The following is a 23,893-nucleotide window of genomic DNA, read 5'->3' as shown; positions in this document are numbered from 1 at the left end:
GGTCCTTAATTTATCTGTTTGAAACTGTATCTGTTAAGCAATTCTAAATTAACTGAAAATGTTATACTGAAATAGTACATACACAGAAGTGCAAAATTAATTTCTCCAAGTCTGTGCTGGTTGGCATTAGAAATCACAGTACTTGCAATCAAAAAGCCATCATTTATTATTCTACTCACAAGTACGCTGCTCTGAGTATATAAACTTTCTTTTGATTAATGACTATATAATTCTGCATTGAATATCTGAAATCTGTCACAGTATTTTAACACAAAATATTGTTAGCAACAGTGAAAATAAGATATCACAAGACTGACAGTTTTCCCTTCCCAGATGAAGAATTTTACACATTAGAAATTCACACTTTCTATTTGGTTTTCATCTCCTTTTCCCATGTTGTGCAGTTAAAATGGTTCTGATCGATGCTTCTTTAAGAAATTAAAACCAGGGATAGGTTACAAAATGAAAACCCACGTGGTATCCTTTAAAAAATTATGACAGTGAAATGTGAAAGGAATTTACACTTATGATTCACAAATGATGTCTGACTTCTCAAAAAGGACTAGAAATTAGTCTTTACTAAATCCGGTGATGTTGTGAGATTCCAGAAGTATATGCAAAAGTGATTGTACTTGTGCACCTCATCTGCTTTCTCCCAATTAAAACTGCCATTCTGTTTGCTATTGTCTCCCTGTTACTATAGCAATGAAATCTATGTAAAAGCTGGATAGATACTGACTGATTGCTGCACCTGATATATAATTTTTCACAATCTACCTTCCATTCATTATTTCTTAAATAGCTGCTAAATAGCACAATTTATCATAACAGGTAGGTAGGTACACACATACCAATTACAGCATCACTAGGAAATATACTGGAATAAGTTAGTGGTTATTTCTAAGAGAACTAAGAAATGAAATTATTTTGTACTATTTTTACATAACCATTCCCTACCCCAAAGTTATTGCTACACTGTGGAGGGTGAAACCGGAAGGCAATTTGAATCTCACTTAAGCTGACTGTTCAGCTCTAGTGTAGATTAAACTACTTTGTATTTAATGAATAGTAATTTTTTAATAGCAAACATACGTCGCATGAATGTTTCACTTGTTTTTAAGTATGATTTTTTCTTAAGTTCAAATACCCATTAACATCAAATATTTGCCCACTTACATTAAGCCATTTCTGTATCATCTGAAAATGCAGCTATTTCTCAGCTTTTTAAATACCTCTCTACATTTTCCCTCTAAACGCCTAGATTTTTAATAGGCTATTTCCATATGTCTTCTTTACAAATGGGGAATACTTTTTGGCTCTTCTTTATGCAGCAAGGTTGAGATTTTGTTACAGCAGCATTTATGTGTCTACTTCAAATTTCTTTTAGCTGGGGGTTTATTTCCCTTCAGCTGCTCCCATTGCCTTGAATTTGCTGAGGCTGGAGGCTCTTCACTTTTCTTACTGATGGAGGAGAGCGGACTCAAACAGCCTTGCTGCAAGTACAATGGGCAAAATGAGGATTTAATTTTGGACAGGGAAGGAAAAGTCACTGCCAAAGGTGCCTCATCTTTCCCTGCCCAGCAGGAATCTCTGTTTCCTCCTCTCATATTTAAAAGGAGGTGGGACACATCTAAATTCTTGTTTATAGTCATGGGAGAGTTCACCACTACAATCAACAGAACCTAAACAGCTGCTTATCTCACCTTCATCTAAACGTGCGTTTCGTTCAGCTGCTGTGATTTGATATTTCTCCCTTTTTCATGCATTTGCTGCCCTTTGCAGGCCACGCAGGGAACTGTGCCCCAAAAACCATGTTGCAGCACAGATCACAGAAGCACAGAATGTCAGGGACTGGAAGGGAAAGCTCACCCAGTGCAATCCCCCCGCCGGAGCAGGAACACCCAGCTGAGGTTCCACAGGAAGGTGTCCAGGCGGGTTTGAATGCCTCCAGAGAAGGAGACTCGGAGCGAAACACCTGCTTTCTCAAGCCATCATTGGGGTAAAACTGTTTGAATGCTCGAACTGATTTAGTGATCTCTTTGCCATGAGTAATCAATGGAATTGAATAAGTCAGTACACACAAGGAATATGCAATGAATGCAACCTGCAACAAAAGTGCCTTTTGAAAACACCCTGGGATATCTTTAACTACTGAGAGCTAAGCTTATCTCTGGTTTAGTCTTGGCCAGAGCTGACAAGTAACTTAAGTCATCTCAAGGTTAGCACAATGACCTGGGGAAGTCTTGAGATAAACATGAGATACCATTCTTGCTTTCTTCATCCATAAATGACAATAATTCCTTTCTGCCTCTGCAGGTTACCTTTACCCCAAAGCAGAAGAGAATAGCTAAAAGGCAAGAAGCCAAGACTAGCTGCTGTTTCAAGTCTGCTTTTCATCTCTAACTTTGGGTGAAATGCAAGTAAATCAGCACTGGAGATGGTTACAAAAGATATCTACATAGCTCATATTAGAGACACAATGGCATTCTTAAAAATGCTTAGAAGCTTAAGTCACATTGATTGCAATGTCATTCAGACACTGGAAATCCTATTGGGCATCCAAATGTTTCTTTGGAGGGCATAAATATCTTTTACAATGTACCCTTTTATTTGTCTATTCCTTCCACATGAATGCAAGGTGCAGATATTTACAGAAAGAAGTTCACCCATCTTTATGGATACCTAAGCTAAACTTCAAACAGCTCAAACTTTCTAAAATTACTGTCCGTTTTAAAGCTATGTAAGACCTATGACAAACAGATAGCTCTCAGGTAATGAACTAATAATTGAATTTGTGTAATGAAGGCTGAGATTCATGTGGTTGATCTGAACATGCTGCTTTCTGTATGTGATGTTACTTCAAAGTGTGATAGTGTTGACAATTGTGATGCCAGATGGATTAATAAGTCTTTTATTTGTTTTAAAATGCCATGATATTTCATAATTTTGTTTGTGGACAGTCTTCCTGATCATTACAAAGGTGCTTCTTCCCAAGAAATTAAACCTTCTCTACAGTGCCCCGTTCAAAGCATCCAAAACATATTTAAAATTCCTACAGCAACAATCTCATTAAATGTAGAGCCTAATGAACCAAAGCTTTTACCAAAAGACAAAAATGTTCCAACAATACATCAAAGCCAGAGACATGGTGTACCATCAAGACTGCTTTCCCTTGTTTCTCAGAGTCCTATGTACTTCGAAAGCAGGTACCTTTGCAACCAACCCAAATTCAACAGAAAACAGCACTTGTCTCAGTATATTGCAAGACTACTTTCCTTGGAAGTTTCACTTACACTTCAGTGAAAGCTGCCAAGGACAAAATACAGATCAGATAAAAAATTGTTTTGTTGAACCTGATTGTATTTAGTATGTGGAAGGATCCAGAACACAGATCTTCTGGGTGAAAACAGTGCCCACATTTTTACTGCATTCTCATTCTGCAGAGGTACCTTCTTGAGCTCCAGACAGGGGACATTTGGATTTCCTTCCTTTGATTCATCCCATTTTATAAACTGAAACTAATCTATCAGCCTTAACTTCCCTCTTTAGTATCTGATGATATTTTTTTTTTCCTTATGCAGCCAATGCTTAATGCAAAGAAGTCTTCCTTCTGCTTTAAAGTTCAGCTGCCTGGGTAATTCAGAAACAGAACACTCAGGATCCTTTGGATTAGAGTAATTATAAGCAACATCACACTGATTGCCCCTAAACAAAACCACCTGGAGAAATGAGTATGCTGCCAGAGAAATGCAGGTTCTCCTGCAGGATCCTCTGAAACTGCACGAGTCCCTCCTTGGAGTGGAGGACTTGGATTTTCCCTCCCTGTTTTTGAAGCATGAGAAAATTGAGTTTTACAGACAGAAGTTTACTGTGCCATTTAGCTTCAGGGCCAGAGCATGAGTCCTGTCCTGTTCCTCTCGTAGTGCAGATGTAGCTGCCAGGATGAAGTCTCACTCGCATCCCATCCAATGGTGGCTTTGGCCGTGGAGGGGTTTCAGGAGTGAGTGAACTCTTCCAGGTTCCTCAACTACTCCTCGTGTATATTATCATATAGATCAACCATATATATGCACTAGTATTTTATTTATATTTATTTATATATACACTTATGGTTTTATATATATTTATATATTTTTTATACATATGTGCATATACACACAGAAGTTATCAGTTTTCCTGCCTCCTACCCAGTCTTTCAATATAATGAATAGATTCTGCAATATGCATTTTCTGAATTCACTGAAGGAGAGAACTGAGACTGAAATATTCAAATAAAATTTGAAGATAAATGCCTTTTACAAAAAAAAACTCTTATTGAACAGACAACTCTGGCTGTGGGGCTTACAAACACAATTGCCCCCATGTTTTCTATCCACTCTGTTCTGCTTCACTCCTGCTCTTCAGTGAAAGACACTCAGAAACCCAGGGATGGAACAATATCTTGAAATGCTCAGCTTGGAGCCTCCACAGTTTTGCCTACTGAGGTTATAGCCTTTCCCATGAGACCTTGTATAATCACATCAGTTACTTCAATGGCTAAATAGACGCCTCCCTCAACACTCCCCATGTACAAATAACACAGTTCCTGAAAGAAGAATATTGCCAGAGTGGTGAGGGATTGCTGAAGGGGGAGAAAGAGATAATAAAGGCAGTGAGGAGGTTTTCCTAACTGTTTCCTGGGGAAGAACTGGGATGAGATTTATTTTTCTTGCATAGAAAGAAGTGACTTCTCGAACCTGCACTTAGAGGGGATGGAAAATAATGTAAGTCCTGTGGTTTACTGCACTTTCTCTTCTTAGGAAAAAAGGTTGTTCGTGGTAGGGTCTTCTGTAGGATTCAGTGACCTTCTATTTGCCTAAAAAATAATTAAAGGACCTGAGCAAAAACTTTATTTGTGAGTGGCATGTAAAAGAATATGAAAATGAGGAGAAGTTAATATTTATTCTCTCCAGTGCAATTTGTTTGCACAGGACTTTTCCCTATGTTTTTGACTTGTTATTTTGCTGAAATGAGTTAACTAGGGTCAAAAATAACACAGAGAAGAGTGAAGAGGTCTACAAGGAAATTTTTCTTTTGTGCATAAGGATGGCAGAGATATATATTTTATATAGAAAGTTCATATTCTTTATTTATAATTTATATTTCAATAACATTAGGTTTTATAATATTACTCTTTCTTACATAGGTTTATGCTTAGTAATACTCTTCTGATACAGACCAATGTTTAATTTTTGAGACTTAAGAAGAATAGTTCTTATTTCAAATGGATTTTTTTTTTGTAAACAGAGGCTTAATTAAATCTGTTTTATTTGTGGGATATGTTGAACTGTGTCTGGTGAAAGTTTTTATCAAGATTCACTGGGGGGGCAGATACACTAGTAAGCAAATATTGATGGGAAAGTAAATTAACAAACGATGCCATCAAGGGGAGAACACAGATTTGACTGTTTGGTGATGAACTGGCAGTAGAAAAGAAGGCACCCTTTTAAAACTCACAGAAACAAGTGTCTTTGTTTTGATGAAGCAGAAGAGATTAAATGTTTCAGGTTTGCATTTGAAGCCGTTTCAATGGCTTTTACCTGCTAAGAGTGGGGTACACACATTCAGTTGACCACAGAGACAACAGGTAAACCTCTAGAGAAGTGATTTTAAGTGGAGTAGATCTGTACATTATACAAAGATGTTTCATTACAATGATAAGCTGTGGAGGTCACCAGTAAAGAGATCTGACAGAACCAGTTCCTCAAGAGGTTACTGCCATGGTACCAGTTCTCCTCCTTTACCATGTTTCATAGGTTTTGATTTTGTGTAGTATTACATTTTTGTTTTCTTTCTAATTGTCTTAACCAGAGAATATTTTCTTTGCCGATGGAGAAAAGTTCATTGGAGGAAAAGAGAAAATGGTAAAGTTAATTCTGGAAAGTGAGCAACCTAATAATGACATTAGGTGCTACGTTATTATTAAATGGCATCATGAAATGACATAACTAATGCAAATGCGTTGTTCAGAAGTGGCTTCTGATTAGATATATTTTAATTTATTTAGAAAAATGTTCCTGTGTAGAAAACTGTGGCAGACAAAATTTCATGTAACTTGAAAATTTCGTGCAATTTGTGAATCACCAAACTTCTGGTAATCAAAGTAAAAATTTAGATTGTGTACTGAAGATAAGGTTTGGGGTTTTTTTTGTTTGTTTGTTTTTGTAAACTTGCACAGTAAATGTTTTCTTATTGTATTTTATTAACAGGGGTTTTTTTGTCAGGTATTATTTCATGGACTATTTGACTTTTGTTTTGATCTTGGGGAAAAATCTTTCTCTTACACTGTATCTAAGGTTTTGGCCTCCAAAGCATATAGTCAGCTGCTAAAAGACCTTTCTGTATCACAATGGACATGTTAAAAGCAATCTTCCAAACTACAAAATGGCAAATCTGTGATACTTCTAGTGCATTTAGTGCACTCTGTTAATGGTAACAGTCCAAAATCCAATTCATGTATTTCAATAAGTTTCTACAGCTTTCATTTGTTGTAATGAAGTCATACTAATACAAGCTAAAAGTTTATTAACACGTTAACCACATTTGAAATACTGCTCACATGTGGCAAGAAAAAAATCTGACGTATTGGCAGTCTGGCCTTTAGACCCCTGAATCTCAAATATAAAGAAACTCAAGTTACCATTTAGTGATGACATCTGAATAAAATTGCAGGAACTCAGGAACTCTTACATAGACGCCCTTAGCCTCTTGCAGATCTGAGGTAGTGAGAGCTTAGTTCTCATTCCTTGAGGGTGAAGATAATTCAATTGCCATCTGTTTGCGGCAAAGCTTGAATATCCATAAAATGTGCAGATGGTTCAGCCCAGCGCTATAGAGAATATGTGGTTAGAATTCACACTTTTCACTCTCCTGGCTGCTAAATGCAGCCTGCAGCACATGCTCCCTCCTTCCACTGTTGTCCCCTTGGCAGGACCCAGCCGATGAATGGATTTCTCTTCCTCCTTCTCCTTTTCTTCCACTTCTACCCCACTTTACAGGGCTGAAAAATGAGAAATGCACGCCCTCTTGCCATGTTTCTCAAAGCTGCTCCCAGAGCAGCTGGTATTTCTCAGTACGACACTTCTAAATCAAGATATCCGTCATTTCACTCAGGGTTTTTTTAAGCACACATAGTATTCAAGTTAGAAGAGGGCTGAGTCCTAACCTGCCTGTTATTCTTGGTTTTTTAGAACTCCACACCTAAGCTTTATTGCCCTGGCATCTCTGTCCAACAACCGGTTGATCTTCTCAGTAGCAGCATAGGAAGGATATTTTTTTCTCAGATCTCTATGCAATTTGTCACTCTATAGGACTATAGTGTTGAGTGTCAATGGACTTGGATACCAACACATTTTAATCACAGATATAAGCAATTTTATGCATTATATGACTTTCCTGTACTGCAGCTCCAGCCATGCCATCCATAGTCCTGCAGCATGGGGTCACCTGGAGTCTTCTCCACTCCCTGAATTCCTCATAGATTGGAGAGATGGTCCTGAATTCTGGTGTTGGATCATGGACTTTCCCACCAGTCTTTCTTTGTCCTCTGGTCAACCTCACTATCCTGAGTTACAGGGCTGGGTAGGGAATCCCTTGTTGATGATCAGTCGGTTCAAACTGCAGGGTCATCGCTGGATTTGTGGTGCTCACAATCTTATTCTGGCCACTTCTGAACAATTTTGCACTTCTTGATGTCCAACAGGTTGTTTCTATGGTTTGGCTGTTTCCTTGAGCATACCAAAACTACCAGTTGAAGTTCATGGGCTTATGCTAATAACTATGCTGGTTATATCTAACTGACCCTAACTCCTACACCAACGTACTAGTCTATGGTCATTAAAAGCTTTTGAGTTCTTTTCTCTCAGATTCCTGTGCTGACACAGAGTTTCACAGAGTCTCCGTGCTTGCAACTGGCCACCTGACAACTTGTCAATTGACTGCTCAAGCGCTTCCAATTCCTGGATTTGAATTATTTATTATAGCAAAGTAGCTGAAATTTAGTCCACCCTTATGATGTAAAATGTGACTTAACGCTTCACTAATTGCTAAGAAAGCTTGTCCTGTAAGTAGTCATTAAGGAAGCAATGTAATATAAGACAATCCTAGAATATTTATATGTTCACAGTCTGCTGGTGACTAATGATGTTTGTCCAGTCCTAGCACTGATTGTAGAATTACTAATCTTTGGAAATTTAGCTGCTGTCCATTAGTTGAGACAGTCAGAGGAGTAGACCTAATGGATAAAAAAGCTGAATTTATCGCATCTCACTTGAGGCATCTTAGGTCATCAGCTGTAAGCACTGGCAGTCTGAGGTGTGATTCATTTCACCCTGAAAGAAATGTGAAAAGGTGTCTCAGGAGAGCTAGTGCAGATGTGGGTGTCTCTGAGATGTCTGCAGCGAGGTCAAAGACACCCAAAAGGGGTTTCTGGATGAATGCTAAAAGACTTTATCAGGTCTCTGTGAATCTCCACACTGTTTACTACCTTGATTCCCCAGTGCTTTCCATCCCAGATGGAAAGAGTGGGATTTATTACAGAATCACAGAGTGGTTGGGGTTGGCAGGTTCACCCAGAGCAGATCACACGAGAATGTGTCCAGGTGCCTGGATGAAGCCCTGACCTCATGACTGATCTATAATGAGAAGTAGGTTAAACTAGAGACCTCCTGAGTTCTCTCACAACCTGAATTATTCTATGATAAAAAAAATCACATACATGTTTTAAAGATCATTATGATGATGTCAGTTTGGTTTGATCAAATCATCTGCCTCAATATACAGAGAAGTTTTTGAGTAAAGAATGGAACAGTTCTACAGAAGTTTTGAACTGCAGTTAATGGAACTTTTCCTCAGTCAGTTGTAGGGAGATGTCTTATCTGCTGGAAAGTCAGATGTACTAACTTTGGGTGGAGCAGTTGGCATGTCTTTCCAAGGTCCATATCGATGTTCTTGGCTCCTGAAATAATTGCTGGAGACAAAAACAGCTGGATCAGTCTAGATTCCCTAAATTTGCTCCTCCAGGCATTGGATATTATCACTGAATAAGATGAAAAAGAGTGTACAAAAATTAACTATACAGAAGACAATAACATTTCAGTTGTTCCAATAGGACGAGACTTTTCACACACAGTCTTCACAACTGTTACTCCAATTGCTTAAGAGAGAATTCCTGTACATTATGAAAGCCTTTTTAAATCGAAGTGATAGTTTTAATAGACAATAATTTCAATCATCTCAGGTAAAGAAAAAAAATATCAAACCTGTAATTAGTTAATCCTGGCCACCCTGATCATACTAATCACTCTGGTCATGCTGATCACACTAATCGTCAACATGTTTTCACCTCTTTCCATAGTAAATCATGAAGCAGGGAAATGAAGTAATTGAGAACAACTGTTATTCATTAACTGAGGATTGAATTAGGGCAATTGTAACAGTAAGAAAAGGAAAGGAAACATCTTTGACAATAACCTTGTTTCCTAGTCTGTCACAATGAATATTCCTAAAGAGGAATGGAAGAAAGCAGCCTTACTTCAGAAAGCTACCTAGTTACACACTTTGGTATTGAGAAATAACTCATAGGAAATATGTTTGGTAGCTGAAAGAGCAAATACTAAATGTATTTGGGTTTTTTTGTTTTCTTTTTATTATTCTTCAGTCATGTTGATTTCGTTCAGCTTTCTCTGGCCTATCAGTAAGTCAAAGGATAGGAAAACTTCTCATTTTAAATAGATATTAAACGTCACACTCTTTAGTAAATATTTCAAGTCATGAGACAAGGCAAAGATAGTACTTTGTTGCTTTTGTGACATCAAGGGCAAAAATGGTTTTGCATTAACACTTTTTACTTCTTTTGGTCAAGTTACTAAATCTAGCACTAGTCATGTACAAAACTGAATACATATCAGCTGTGCTTTGTATGCAATCCTCCCTGAGACTATGAGTAACAGAAATTATTCTGGGGATATTATTAAAGATGCTTGAATGGATCAGGAATGCACTTTTCCCGGATTACTCCATTTCCAACAATCATTTATTAATAATTATTCAGGGCTAGGCTGAGCAGCCCAGAATTGCCCATGAATAAGAAGTGTACTTTAGTCTTCTGCTCTACGTCTTGCAGCTGCTGTCAATGGAAACTTTGCTAATGGTGTGTGAGACAGCAAGCACAAGAGTTGTTTTTTCCTTTCCTTAATGTTCGTTCACCTGTGGAGCAATTTGTAAAACCACCTGCACCAGGAATGTCTCCCCTTCCTTGTTTCCAGCTCTGGCCAAGGACCTGAAGCCTCTACATGTCCTCACAATTTCTCCTGTTCCCCCATCCTTGCCTTTGGCCAGCAACATCTTGTCTTCCTAGATTTTGCTCTACCTTCTAACAGTCTTGAGGGAGAATGCTGTGGCTAAGTTTCTTTTCTGGGATTTGAAAGATGGATTCATGGAAGAGGGGAGAGAAAACCACAAATAAACGTGCAATGAACTCAGAATGTAAATGGTGAACTTTTGAGATCGAGTAGACGTTTTACTGGAAGTGCCATGTGGAGGAATGGGTATGTTTAGATGATTTGGCACAAAGCAGAAAAAAGTAATTATTGTATTCCCTCCGTGCATTGCACAGAAATTGTGTCATTTCATGCATCATTCACAGCTCTCATTACTGATACCACAACATCTAAATTAGTTTGAGCATCAACAAAACAAATACCACTTTGGCTAGCTGAAGTCTTAAAAATTTGGGAGTGGATGGTATGGTTTTCATTTTTCTTATAATACTGCACACAGATTCCAGACTGTTAGCTTGATCTTGAAAAGCATAAAAGAATGAGTATTCTTGTCTGAATGTTTCATTTTTCTCCCAGAAATGTTGCTATTTTGTGCTGGAAGCAAGGATTACTTTTCATATTTATAATTTTATGTGCTTTTAAAATAGAACAGGCAGGCAGGCTGCGAAAATGAAGAGAATTCACTGCAGCTAGCTTGTCACTGGCCTCCAGCTGTTGTTCTCAGAGCAATGGTTTCCTACAGTTCAGTGATGTGAGGACAACTGAAATCATGTTGTGTCTGGGGAGAAATGAAATGGTGTTGCACAGCAGTGAAAGATACAGGGTGTCAGCACATAGAGGGTGAAGTTATATATTTTCAGTAAAACAAAGCCTCTTGAGATGATATTGCTGCCTACAACTACCTGAAAGGAGGTTGTAGCATGGAGGGGGTTGGTCTCTTCTCCCAAGGAACAAGTGATAGGATGAGAGGAAATGGCCTCAAGTTGCACCAGGGGAGGTTTAGATTGGATGTTGGGAAAAATTCTTCCTGGAAAGGGTTGTCAGGCATTGGAACAGGCTGCCCAGGGCAGTGGTGGAGTCACCATCCCTGGAGGGGCTTAAAAGGTGTTTACATGAGGTTCTTAGGGACATGGTTTAGTGCCAAAGTTAAATTATGGTCAGACTCAATAATCCTGAGGGTCTCTTCCAGCGGAAATGATCTACAATTCTAAGTCCTCGACCATGTGGGATCATTTCACAGCCTGGATGTGGCGCTCTACTGGCTCAGTAGCTCCGTGCCTCTGCAATGAATCAATAGTCTCTTCCTAGAGATCATGATCAAAGAAAATATTTTACAGGAATCTCCTTAGAGAGCTTTCATGTGAGTTTAGCACAAGGATACAGATCTGGATCACCTTACTCTGTGTATGATTTTCAGCTTTCTCACTGTTGATACACCTGCACTTCAAGGTCTTGCTTTGAAGCCTTTCACAGCGTTCAAGGAGAAGGTTGGATTCACTGTACTGCCAAAGTATGGACTCGAGTAGCGTTTAGTTGAATGGGTCATATCCAATACTTGACCAAGATTCTCCATAAAATAGTGCAAAATATTTTTCTGGTATAGTCTCACTTTTGTTGTTCTGACAAGCAGGCATAAAATATCAACTTTGTGCCTGATCATTGTCAGTGTTTCAGTCAATGTTAACTCTGGGTGAGGAGTTAAACCTTCTGCTTTTGATACTTAGACACTGCTTGTTCCTATGCTGACATCACCAGGAAGGATTCTTCTTCTGAGTATTTACATCTGCACTAGCTTATTTAATACTTGGTCCTTCTGTTGCAGATGCAGCTTGCACATATATGATGTTGTTACAGATTGGTGGGTTTTACTGTTGCATTTCCAAATAATGGGTTAAACCAGCATCTTAGGCTTTTTCTGAACAGCTCAAGAGCATTTAGAATAACAGGTTTCTTAAATTGGATGCTCTAAATACACTCTGGAGTTTATAGAGGTCTGCCCACAACCTATCAGATATACGTATTTAAAAAAATATATTGAACAGACATCTCACTGAAAAAGGTATTGATCATATCTTTTTTTTTTTTTTTCCTTTTAGAATCTGATGGCTCAGAAAGTTGATGTTGTTAGGCATGTATGGGCAACCAATTGCTTAAATTTCATAAATTACCTGTTTTGGTGTTATTTGACTTCCTTTCTACTTGTTTCCATTATTTGGACAGAGACAGTGATAGGAAAAGAATGAAAAATGGCTGAGTTCTTACTACCTGGTACCAACAACTTCCATAAATTCACTCATGAATCCTTGGCTGCTATCAAAAAGAGAATTGCTGCCAAGAGGAACTGCCAAAGAAATACCATAGACCAGAAACCTGAGGAGAAACCACGTCCTCAACTTGACCTAAAAGCTTTCCAGAAGCTACCAGCTCTCTATGGAAATCCTCCTCCAGACCTCATTGGGGAACCACTGGAGGATATCGACCCATACTACAAAGATAGTAAGGTTAGAGCCAATCAAGATGCTTGGATTTTAATTTGGTTTATTGTGTTGATAAGAATTGTTTATGTGAATGATCTACCCAACAGTTTTGCTTACATCCCTTTGGAAAAATTATTGTCCCTTTCTAGGTTATAATAATACAGGCAGTTGGCACAGCTGAATGACATGCTGTAACCCTCTTTAAAAAACCTTAATTTTGAATTATAGGCATTAAATAATAGGAACTTCATTAACATTTGAATCAGAATAGAAGCAGAAAAATAAAATGGATGAAAGAAAAGGAGGTTTTGAGTCAGATCTACAAGAAATTATAGTAATTTTGCAGATTTTCTTTAATTTTAGGGTTTGAGACAATGTGTTCCTCTTTGTCTCAATACTTATGCTTCATTTACATGTATAATAAATTATCATCTAAGTATATAAATTATTTCAAAACGTTTGCCTACTTATTAAATTTCTATATTCTAGTTATGAAGCATTGAAGAATCTGATTTCAATAAAGAACAGAGAAATGGGAAAAAATCCATCAGAAATTGAGCTTATTTCTTCAGAAATAGTTAATAATTTGAACTAAACCCTACAGTCTTAGAGCTAGAGGATCACTATCAACAATAGCAAATAATGATAAAGGCTGCAATTCTTCCTTCCACCCATGTGTATCTTGACTCAATGAGAGGTTCAATTTATTTTAAGAAAAAAGTCACAAGCAAGATTAGTTCTTCACACAACTCTTTACAAGTCTTAAGGTTCAAAAAGAAAGTTCACACTGAGGATGTTTGGTTTTTTTTTCAACTTGATAGTTAATAGGCATTGACTCTTTAATCAGTTTTTGATGAAAGGATAGTCAAGTATTACAAAGAGTCTTCCCATTTTAACAGATCAAAGGTAACAACAAGTTCTTGCTCATCACTGATACAACAGGATATAGTATAAATGCTTCTGTTCATTTTCCTGAAAACTTCGTTTCTTTATTTCTTTAAAGGTTTTCATAGTGCTAAACAAACAGAAAACAATCTTCAGATTTACTGCTACACGTGCCTTATGGATCCTCAGTCCTTTCCACCCAATCCGAAGAACAGCAATTAAAATTTTAGTACATTCATATCCTTTTTTTTTGTTTCATTTGCTCTCTTTTGTTACAAAAACCTGTGTAATCCTGTGCTTTTATATTTTAGAGCATTGAGCAAATCTAGTCTTTGCTTCACTCCAGATTACTTCTGATCATGAATTACCTTGGAAACTTTTATTGTCTTATGCTCTTGTGCTACTTAGAAATAAATAGTTTTGTGTAGACTGTGGGTACTGAAGCCTAATTTTCTACAGATTCGTGTTTTGAGAATGATCTCTGATGTGGATTACCTGCTGCCTCAAAAAAATATATCATGCTGAAGCCTTTCCCCTTAAGACTAATAAGTTCTCTATTCTCTTCTGTTTACTCAAATTGCAGGAATGTGCCAAAGCTGATTAGCCGTTGGCCAATTTTAAGAAAAATAGGCTGAGATAGGGGGGACACATGAAAACACATGGAAATAAAAATTACGCAAATTTACTTTCATTAGGAAATCAGATTAAAAATGTAAATATCCTAGAGATATGAAAGTGAAAATTTCAGGGATGCTGTTGCATGAAATGCCCTTGGAATATAAAGATAATATAGATCCCACCTCAAATGTCAAATCTGGGGGACAGGAATCACTATTGTTTTGCTCTAATTTGGCTCTAGGGAGTAATAAAGCGGTCGATTAAGGGTGGAATCAGGCCCAGTGCTGAGTCTGTGGTGTCCCTGTGTGGATTTTCCAGCCCTCTCCTGCTGAGTGAGCTGCAATGGGCCTGAAGTTGTCCTCATAGCAGGGTACAGACATCCCCAGAGGAGTGATGCTTCTCATATGAGACCTTCCCTGGGCAGCAAGTTGGCTGCTACTGACATTTCAACACTAGTGATCCAGGTCCTGGGTTTGTGACAATTTGACCATGCCTAGAGCTAGAGGTTTTCATGAAGATGGAGAGGATGGATGATGGAAAGGCTGGATGTCTTTCCCATGGACATTTACCTTCTGGATTGCCAAAACATGTGGTAGGACACAAGGCATGAGCTTCAGCTCCAGAGCTGAGTGCTGTAGCTTAGGTGTCTACATGTGAGATAGATTCCCAAATTCCTGTTCATACCCTGTAGTCCAAAGGTCCTAGAGAGCAGCTGGGCAACTCCAAGAGGTGGCTAAACATGGGCATCTCATGTCCTTTGAGACACCTGCAATTATCCTGATGGCCTTCACACTGTCCCTTCAGAAGAGTACAGCTTTACCGATTTAGAGTAAGGTTTGGGCTTCACCTGTGTGACCTCGGGCATGTTTTTAACTTTTATGCTATAAAATGAAACTAAAAATCTATCAATTCTCCCACACTTTGTGTTTTGGGATCCTTTTGCAAAGTTTGCAATGCTTTGCACAGCAAATTTCTGGCCCATACAGAAGTCCAGATGGCACGAATAGCAATGGTAGTGTATTGTCAACTCATTTTACTCAAAATCAGCAAATCCATGTGCATGCTGTTCTTACATACACTTTAAACTAAAAACTAGATACTACATCTATGACTGATAAAATATCTAGTTACATCTCTAAATCAATGTCATATTCTTTGCCTTCACTCCTGTGACTCACATTGTTCACTTATTTTATTATGTGCACTATTACAACTAATTGTGTATTTATGGCTCTGACTGAGTCTGCTAAGTCTTCTTCATCTCCTTCATGGAGCAAGTATGTTGAGTAAGTATCTGTGGGTACGTATGTTTTTAATTCTGTAGTTATATTGAATTATTGGTATGTCTTCCAACCTTCATTTGACCTAGAATCATAGGATGGTTTGGGTTGGAAGCAACCTTCAAAAAGGTCCATGTCTGTCCTGTACTGAGGACCCCAGAGCTGGACCAGCACTGTGGGGGGATCTCACCAGAGCAGAGCAGAGAGGTAGAATCACCTCCCTCAATCTGCTGGCCACACTCCTTTTGATGCAACCCAAGATACAATTGGCCTTCTGGGCTGCAAGTGCACATTGCCAGCTCATGTCCAGTCTTTCATCCCCCAGCACCCCCAAGTCCTTCTCCACAGGGCTGCTCTCAATCCCTTCATACCCAGCCTGTATTGATACTGGAGTTTGCCCCAACCCACGTGCAGGACCTTGCACTTGACCTTGTTGAACCTCATGAGGTTCACATGTGCCCACTTCTCAAGCTTGTCCAGGTCTCTCTGAATGACGTCCCATCCTTCAGGCATGTCAGCCACACCACTCAACCCAAGTTGCTGAGGGTGGACTCTGTCTCACCATCTATGTCATTGATCAAGATATTGAACAGTACTGGTCCCAGTATGGATCCCTGAAGGACTCCACTTGTAGTTTACAGGCGATTTAGAAGAAAAGTCACTTGTGTTAGAACTTTGTATTTTTATTTCTTTTTTCTTTGAGGGAGTGTTTTTGTCTCAAAACTCAATAGCTTCAATGATAGTGGAGTTACAGGAGAGACTGAGTGTAAATTAAGTTCCACTGTTGAACTACCTTCATTACTGTACCAGCCTTCCAGTTCATTATCCCACTTTCTGAAGCAACTTAGTAGTTATTTTCTCTTTTTCCAGAAACATTTCCCATTGTTGCTGATGCTGATGAAGCGCATCAAGAGCTGCTGTCTTTTAAAATACTTTTTAATAATATTGAAATGTTTGCTATTTGCTCTAATAAAACATTCTGTCGGAAGCTCCCGGCCTGCAGGACACTCTTGAGAAGCAAAGCGCTTATCTTCAGCGCTGCCAACACTTGCAACATAAAATCACAATAAATCCATGCCTTTACAGCCACATTTAAGATGGATAATCCCATGTTTTTATTTCTTTTAAGAATATTTCAGATCTCACTTTTTTTCTGTTTGGCATAAAAAAACATTAACATATGAACCCTGACAATTCTAACACCTAATCCAAAGGAAGAGATTCCAAAATATTTAATTTTAAAAATAGCTCTGGAATTGTTTCTGACTGTCTCATGATACGTGACACTGAAAGAGCTGGGAATGGCAAATCCTCATGCAAGCAGGAACAAGACACTACATGGTATTAATATACATCTCTCCAGAAGATGCTGAAATACCTCACTACCTATGACAGCATTAAAGGTTGGATAAGAGTTTTATCTGCTCTTGGCATCAAAACTACTGTCCAGATGCATTTCAACAATAATTTCAGAATACTTCTTTCCAAATGAAAAGGGAACCACTACATCCATATAATCTCTTAGTGCGTTTGCTGACTGCCAAATGAATGCCTTTTGAATCCTGTAGGGAGATCGCTGCCTTGTTGAAATGATAAGTGCACTCACCAAGTCCAGAAGAGCTTTTACTGATAATTTTCCATTAATAAGAATAATTGCCATCTTAAATTGAAAATCCTGTACTTTGTGTTTCTCTAAGGGTTTTAAACATTCTGCACAGAAATGGATGCTGCATGTCTAAAGTAAATAACACAGCATATCCCACATTCGCTTGGCCGGTTGAAACCAGAGGAAGATACACATGTTGATCTTTATTTTACCAAGTAGCTAGAAGTTTTGTGCTTTTTAAATTATGGAGACTCACATGAAAGAGTCTGAAAATAATTGTTGAATGCCAAAAAAAATTGTCACAAGTGTGCACGTTAATAGCCATGTCCAGATTGCATTTAACTACTGTATCAGTCAGATACTGACAGAATGCACTGAAAACAGCTGCAATCTTGCCATTGCTTCTGCAGTATTGGCTTTGTTTATTGGCCTAGACAGTAAATTTGCTGTGTCTCTTCTGTTAATTGCTAATACCGCTATTTTCCTTTGGCGCTTTTCTCCCTTCCTTAGATTTACTTTCACCGGCATTTACACTTTTGAATCATTGATAAAAATATTGGCAAGAGGATTCTGTCTAAATGAATTCACTTTCCTTCGAGATCCGTGGAACTGGCTGGATTTCAGTGTTATTGTTATGGCGTAAGTGGGGACGTACAAAATATGGATTGCCTGCGTTTCCAGTCTGTGTTTGAAGTTCTTGTTGCTGTGGTGCAAAAGGGTGTTTGCAGTAGAAAAAATAAGCAAACAAAAAGCCCACACCAAACTCTGTGGGTCCTAATTGCATCTGAAACTACATAGGACATTGACTCTTTGCCTCACTGTACAAAAAATGTGTGAGCCTTTCAAGAAGGGAATAGAATTGTGCAGAGCAAGATAAACTCTGTGGTGAATGTACATGAACCGGTGCATTTCAATCAGTTAAACTTAATAGCTGAACTGTCAAACACAGATATACTGATCCTGCGAATGAAAGTGTAAGCATGAAAAGAGAGCGATGTGTATAGGCACCAGAGCGGTGGATTAAATTTGAGGTCTTTATCTCCACAAATCATAATTTGAGCTTCAATTTGCAGTAATTAGAAAACTTTTATACTGTATAGGTGCAGCTACAGAAGGGAGATCAGGCCAGTTCAGTTAGCATTTCAGCCTGAATTGAATAATTTTGAGCATTATCTTTGATTGTATTTTAAATGCATGATATTTTAAGATACTGACAAAAAAGCAACCATGCACAAGCCAAGAACTACCTAATAATCAGGAAAGGAGTTTCTATTTTAGAAGTCTTCAGACAAATCCTTGATATGTAGTTTATGAATATTTAAAATAATTGCTGTCTTTACTCCATTCAATCACTTGACATATCATACTCTGACTTTACAGGTATGTGGGAGCATTTAGTAAGTTGGGGAGTGTGTCAGTCCTTCGGACTTTCAGGGTTCTGAGAGCTTTAAAAACCATTTCAGTAGTCCCAGGTAAGAAACTCTATTTGCTGAATATTTTCTGATTTTTTGGTCCAATAAAAATCCTGGGGCTTGCTTTCTTTTTTCTCCTGTATCTTTCATTGGTTGCAGACATGGCTGAGTTTGTGGACACAAACAGTGTCTCGGTTCACCTGGCCCAACCAGAATAAATCAAGCATCAGAAACAATCTTGTATTTAATTTATTTTTGTCAGGCTTTTAAAGATTTTGTTAACACTTTATAATATCAGTTTTACAGAATGTTCTTCTAGCTGGTCTATGTGTTCAACAGAACCACCTCTGGTGACTGAATGGACTTTATTATTAATCATCTGACCTCATGCCTGGGAAAAGGGTTTCTTTTTCACTTTTCCCTTAGGTATAAAGCCAATGGATTTTATTTCTTATGACAAAATACAAATTAAGAACAAGTAGGTTGCCTCTGTCTTTACTTTCTGGTCTTTTTGACCATAGTCATTATTGTTTTCAGTGTTTCCAGTTTCTTCACAGATTAGCAGTGTTGGAAACACTTTTGAATTATGCATATTACTCTTTCTGTATAAGAAAAACTAGACTACCTCTGGTTCCTCATCCTTGGCTAAATATTTAATACGGATTAAAGGAACATCTGGAATTGTAGGGTCAATCAAATGAGGAAAAAAATATTGTTCTTATATTAATCACTCTCACAACAAAGCTATACTTGCATTGCAAATATATTTGCCATGTATCATCTAGCAATTTTGGTGCTTTGGTGGCTTTACGTTGTATTAACTCTAATCAAGTGTGATGTGTGAATCTCAGTTTTCCATCCTGCTTTTCCTTTATATATTATTTTCCTAGGACTCAAAATCATTGTAGGGGCACTTATCCAGTCTGTTAAGAAACTCGCCAATGTGATGATCCTGACTGTTTTCTGCCTGAGTGTCTTTGCCCTCATAGGCCTCCAGCTTTTTAAGGGCAATCTAAGACAAAAGTGCATCAGCAACTCTACAGAGGCCAGAAAAATCTATAACAAAACCTATGAATCCTATGAAATGTTTGCTAATGACACAGGTAACTTTTCCCCTGAATTATTTTTTAGATGACAGTATAGACACCTACGCGTGCATATATAACCACTGCTGTAAATGTTACTGATGTTTTGATGATTGATATTTTGATGAGTAACTATGTGATAATGGCCTTCAGAGTGGCAGAGCAGCTTGCAGGCATCCAGGGATGTATCCCTTCCTTTCATTATAAGAAATAGCACTCCCAAATTTTCCAGTAACATCCAGCTGTTTCCCAGAATGTTATGACAATAACTGAAACACACATTAGCTCATTCTCTGCTGTAATTCCCCAAAGTTCGCCTTTTATTATATGCTGAATACTCCATACATCTTCATTTTGCTGCCCAGTAATTACTATTCAGCTAGAAACAGAGGAAAGTTACTTTCCTCTTTGTGTCATATGTATCTCATGTCTTTTATAAGATATATACAACATACATCTTTTATGTATGTGTCTTGACTGAGGCTGGTGATGGAAGCATAGAGCAGAGATCTGAAAATGCACCAAAGTGTCCACAGAGGAACAGCAGCTGTTAGATGCATTTCAGAAAGGAAAAGCCTTGTGCTAAAGGAAAAGCCTCAATATACAATGAAAAAAATACACTCAAAGTGAACAATGTCTGTGCCAGAAATACGAAGAAGTCTTCATCACTGAAGAAAATCTCCACTGGCAAGTTCAGAAACAGCAGCAGTTATATAGGGAGAAAAGCATTCTGCCAGGGGAAATGTTGAAATACATAGAAAATCCACACAGGATTGCTGTTTGTATACACTCCGTGTGGAAGATTTGTTCAGGCAGGATTTCTTTAATAACTTCATAGTCCAGGGGGACAAAGTCTTTGTATGAAGGCTTTTGAGAAAATACAATTTAAAAGGCATTCTTGTACCTACCAAAAACCATGCATAAGTCATTCATATATACAGAATACTGCAAAAATCCTAAGTGAAAGCAAATTTCAAAAGAAACCAGGCAGTGACTAGAGTACACAAGATGCCATGTAGGTGGCAAACTTTAGCTAAAAACACTAATTTTCTGTGCTGAAGAAACAGGAAACAAAAATATATTTTTCTCTTTTTTAATGCAGAACATTGCAGGTGTATAAAGGCAATTGCCTGGAGAAAGTAGGGCTCAAGAAATTAAAAATCTGTGTTTCTTCACAAACTTTGTCTTGTTCACATCCTATGCCACGCATCTCGCGTGCAGTGTGATTTGCAACGGTGGCAAAAGGAATAGGAGGGCTCAGATACGTTAAATGAAAGCTAGAAGGTGACTTTCATACAGGATTTAGAACTTAGAGCACTGTAAGACCAGTGTTCTATTAATTTAATTTTGTATATGTTTTATGGGCTGCTTTGTACGTCTTTAAGGTCCTGACTGTGTGACATTCCCATCCCCAACATGGAGAACTCCATGTTGTTGTTATGATTCCCTGAAGTTCAGTTGCTGAATCTTCTTAAAAAAAATGGATGGAAAGTAACCCAGATAGCGACTCATTCCTTTATGGTGTATTTATATGGTATGGTACAGCTGATACTAAAGCTTCCTCCTGGCTTTGAATCTTGCTATCTTACCTGATAAGCACAAGTGAGGTTTGGGAAGCACGGTGAATACATGAGACCTTCCTTGCACCTGGGATAGCAAACCCATACTTTAATGGGGTTAATTAGCTATTAGCAGTGAAGTGATCACTTTCAGTCTGCTGCTTGCTCATGCATCAGAGTAACTCCTGCTAAGAGAAACAGAGGAGGAGGTCAAAAATCACACAGCTCCAGCATCCTAATGGAGAAATCTGTATTTCTCAGCTGAGAAGGGTTAGGACCTGCTGCTCGGCTCAGCAGAGCAGTGATGTGGCATAATGGACATCCACACAGCCAAATGTTCTTTTATCCCTCCTCAAAGCAGGGTTTTTCTGTTATTGATCTTAAGAAACAGAACTGGTCCGTGCAACCCCAAATGATGGTTATATGCTGCCCTGGAGAGGGTTAATTGCTACAGGCTAAAACTGCCAGAATTTGTGGTAATTATTACCACACCAGGGACTGTGCTTGAGACTGTGCCTTCCAATTCTTCATTTCCTTTATGCAGATGTGGCCAAAGAAAATATATTTTTAAAAATTGTGTTTTAAAGACTGCCTTCGGTCTGAAATTTGTGTATACACATGTGCATGTCTATACATGAGTACAGGACATCTTGCAATCTGGTGTTACTGTGAGCATGGGAAACTTGTGTCTGTGTGTGCACATCTACTTACAGGTTACTCATCACTGCTCATATTAAAGGATTGAGGCTAGAAAGTGCTTTGTTTTTAATTTTGTTTCCCCTTTTTTATAGTATACTTTGCTAAGAAAGAGGGCACCTCAGATATTTTGCTATGCGGTGTTGGTGCTGGGTAAGTGCATGTATGAATATTTCTTGTTTGGAAGTTTTCTCTGCCTCAGTGCTTCTGGATTAGCTCAGTCATAAGAGACAAAAGCAAAAATTCCAGGCTTTCCTTGAATGCAGAAACAGGAACGCACACAAGAAAATGCAGTAAACAGTCAGACAATTTCATACTTTCAGAGAATGAAACATGAACCTGCAATTGGCTTATTCAGGTTCCAAATCCTTTGAGCCCTTCCAGAAGTGCTGTCTTTCTCTTCCCTATAGATGTATGAGAGAACTGAAAACACGAAGGATCTGATATATCATAGGACAGATGCCCTCCTCTCTGTAAAGGCTCAGGAGTGTTAAACTAGAAAAACAGAACACGGATTTTGGAGGGCAGGTTTGCGCACGGGGGACAATGTGGCTGCTTTGCAGTGAGGGGCCGGGGATGAGGGCTGGTAAAGAAGGGATTGTCCTGGGTTGGTGATCCATCTTCTTCCTTTGCTGTTGGGTTGTGGGTGCTGCTTTCTCCATCCCACTTTCCAGCCAATACTACCCAGAGTAGAAAATTGGTTTGCGATCTAATGAAATGCAGAACTGAATAATAATCAGAGATCTCACATGAGCTGAAGTGTTCCTTGAAATGTGCATGGTTAAAAGAGCTCCACTTTTTATTATTACTTCTAGGGTCTGTCCTCCAGATTATATATGCTTGAAAATCGGACCAAATCCTGATTACGATTTCACTAGTTTCGATACGTTTGGCTGGGCTTTTCTTTCCTTATTCCGCCTGATGACCCAGGACTACTGGGAGCGTCTGTACCAACAGGTACCAACTTTGTGTGTAATTCAGGGCTGATTTTCCAGGGAGAGCAAAAGCTGAGGCAGAAAATGTGTAGCGAGGACAAGAAAACTCAAATAAAAGCAGGAGCTGCAAGTCATCAAGCCCACATCTTCCCTTCTCCCTTCCCACAAGCTGAGACTCCTAGGAAAGGGATGCTGAAGAGCTTCCCAACAACAGGCCTCTCACACTGCTGGTTTAGGGACTTAAAAAAAAGTGCTAAAAAAGTCCTGTATTATCCTCCAAAAATACAACAATGCTTCATCAGTTGTCCTTATGGGGTATGAGATCAGTGATTCACAGGTGATGTTGTAGGAGGAAGGAGAAGAGGGCCAAGGAAGGTGTATTTCCATTTAAGCTTCCCAAAGCATTGCGTCTGGGAAGCTGAATGCTTATAAAGAATTTCAGAGACACACTGAAAGCCTATTTTGTATTTTTTATGGTAATTTTTATCTCTGGGGTGTGTTGCTTACAGACCCTCAGAGCTTCTGGGAAGGTGTATATGCTCTTCTTCATGCTGGTGATCTTTCTGGGCTCATTTTATCTAGTCAACTTGACTCTGGCTGTAGTGACAATGGCATATGAAGATCAGAACAAGGCCACCATTGCTGAAACGGAGGCAAAGGAAAAGAAATTTCGGGAAGCCATGGAATTATTACAGAAGGAGCAGGAGGTACATAAATTATTCCCTTGCAAGCTTTAGTCTCAGTGCTTTGTTGTCAGACACATAAGAAAAAGCGTTACTCCTTGTATACAGGTGTATACAGTAGTCATTTGTGGGAAGAGGAGCAAGTGAGAACTTAGAGAAAGCAGTGATTCCAAGAGCTACAGGAGCAATTCCTTGTTCAGCTGTGTATTTTTCCTGTGAATTAATTTTTTTTTGTGGATAATGAGCATCTAAGGCTGCTGTTACTGTAAGAAAAATATATTTCAAAGTTTTGAAAATAGTATTTTAAAATATTGAAAATGCAAAATTCTGTCAGCTAT

The 23,893-nt window shown here is 38.5% G+C and overlaps 1 protein-coding gene across 1 annotated transcript in view; it reads left to right on the top strand.

Annotated features, from left to right (window-relative positions):
• Positions 1-12,565: 12,565 nt before the first annotated feature.
• The window catches only part of LOC136097489 (sodium channel protein type 5 subunit alpha-like), a 32,612-nt gene continuing 21,284 nt past the window's right edge, over positions 12,566-23,893 (top strand). Inside the window, exons 1-9 of the mRNA XM_065829861.1 lie at positions 12,566-12,820; positions 13,800-13,918; positions 15,478-15,585; positions 17,696-17,824; positions 18,566-18,657; positions 19,488-19,700; positions 22,033-22,090; positions 22,753-22,894; positions 23,382-23,579. Of these exons, the coding sequence (XP_065685933.1) occupies positions 12,566-12,820; positions 13,800-13,918; positions 15,478-15,585; positions 17,696-17,824; positions 18,566-18,657; positions 19,488-19,700; positions 22,033-22,090; positions 22,753-22,894; positions 23,382-23,579 (1,314 nt within the window). The remainder of the gene's footprint in view (positions 12,821-13,799; positions 13,919-15,477; positions 15,586-17,695; positions 17,825-18,565; positions 18,658-19,487; positions 19,701-22,032; positions 22,091-22,752; positions 22,895-23,381; positions 23,580-23,893) is intronic.

Source organism: Patagioenas fasciata, chromosome 2 (assembly GCF_037038585.1).
Source record: "Patagioenas fasciata isolate bPatFas1 chromosome 2, bPatFas1.hap1, whole genome shotgun sequence".
Taxonomy (NCBI): Eukaryota; Metazoa; Chordata; class Aves; order Columbiformes; family Columbidae; genus Patagioenas; species Patagioenas fasciata.
This window is presented reverse-complemented; position numbering and strand designations above follow the sequence as displayed.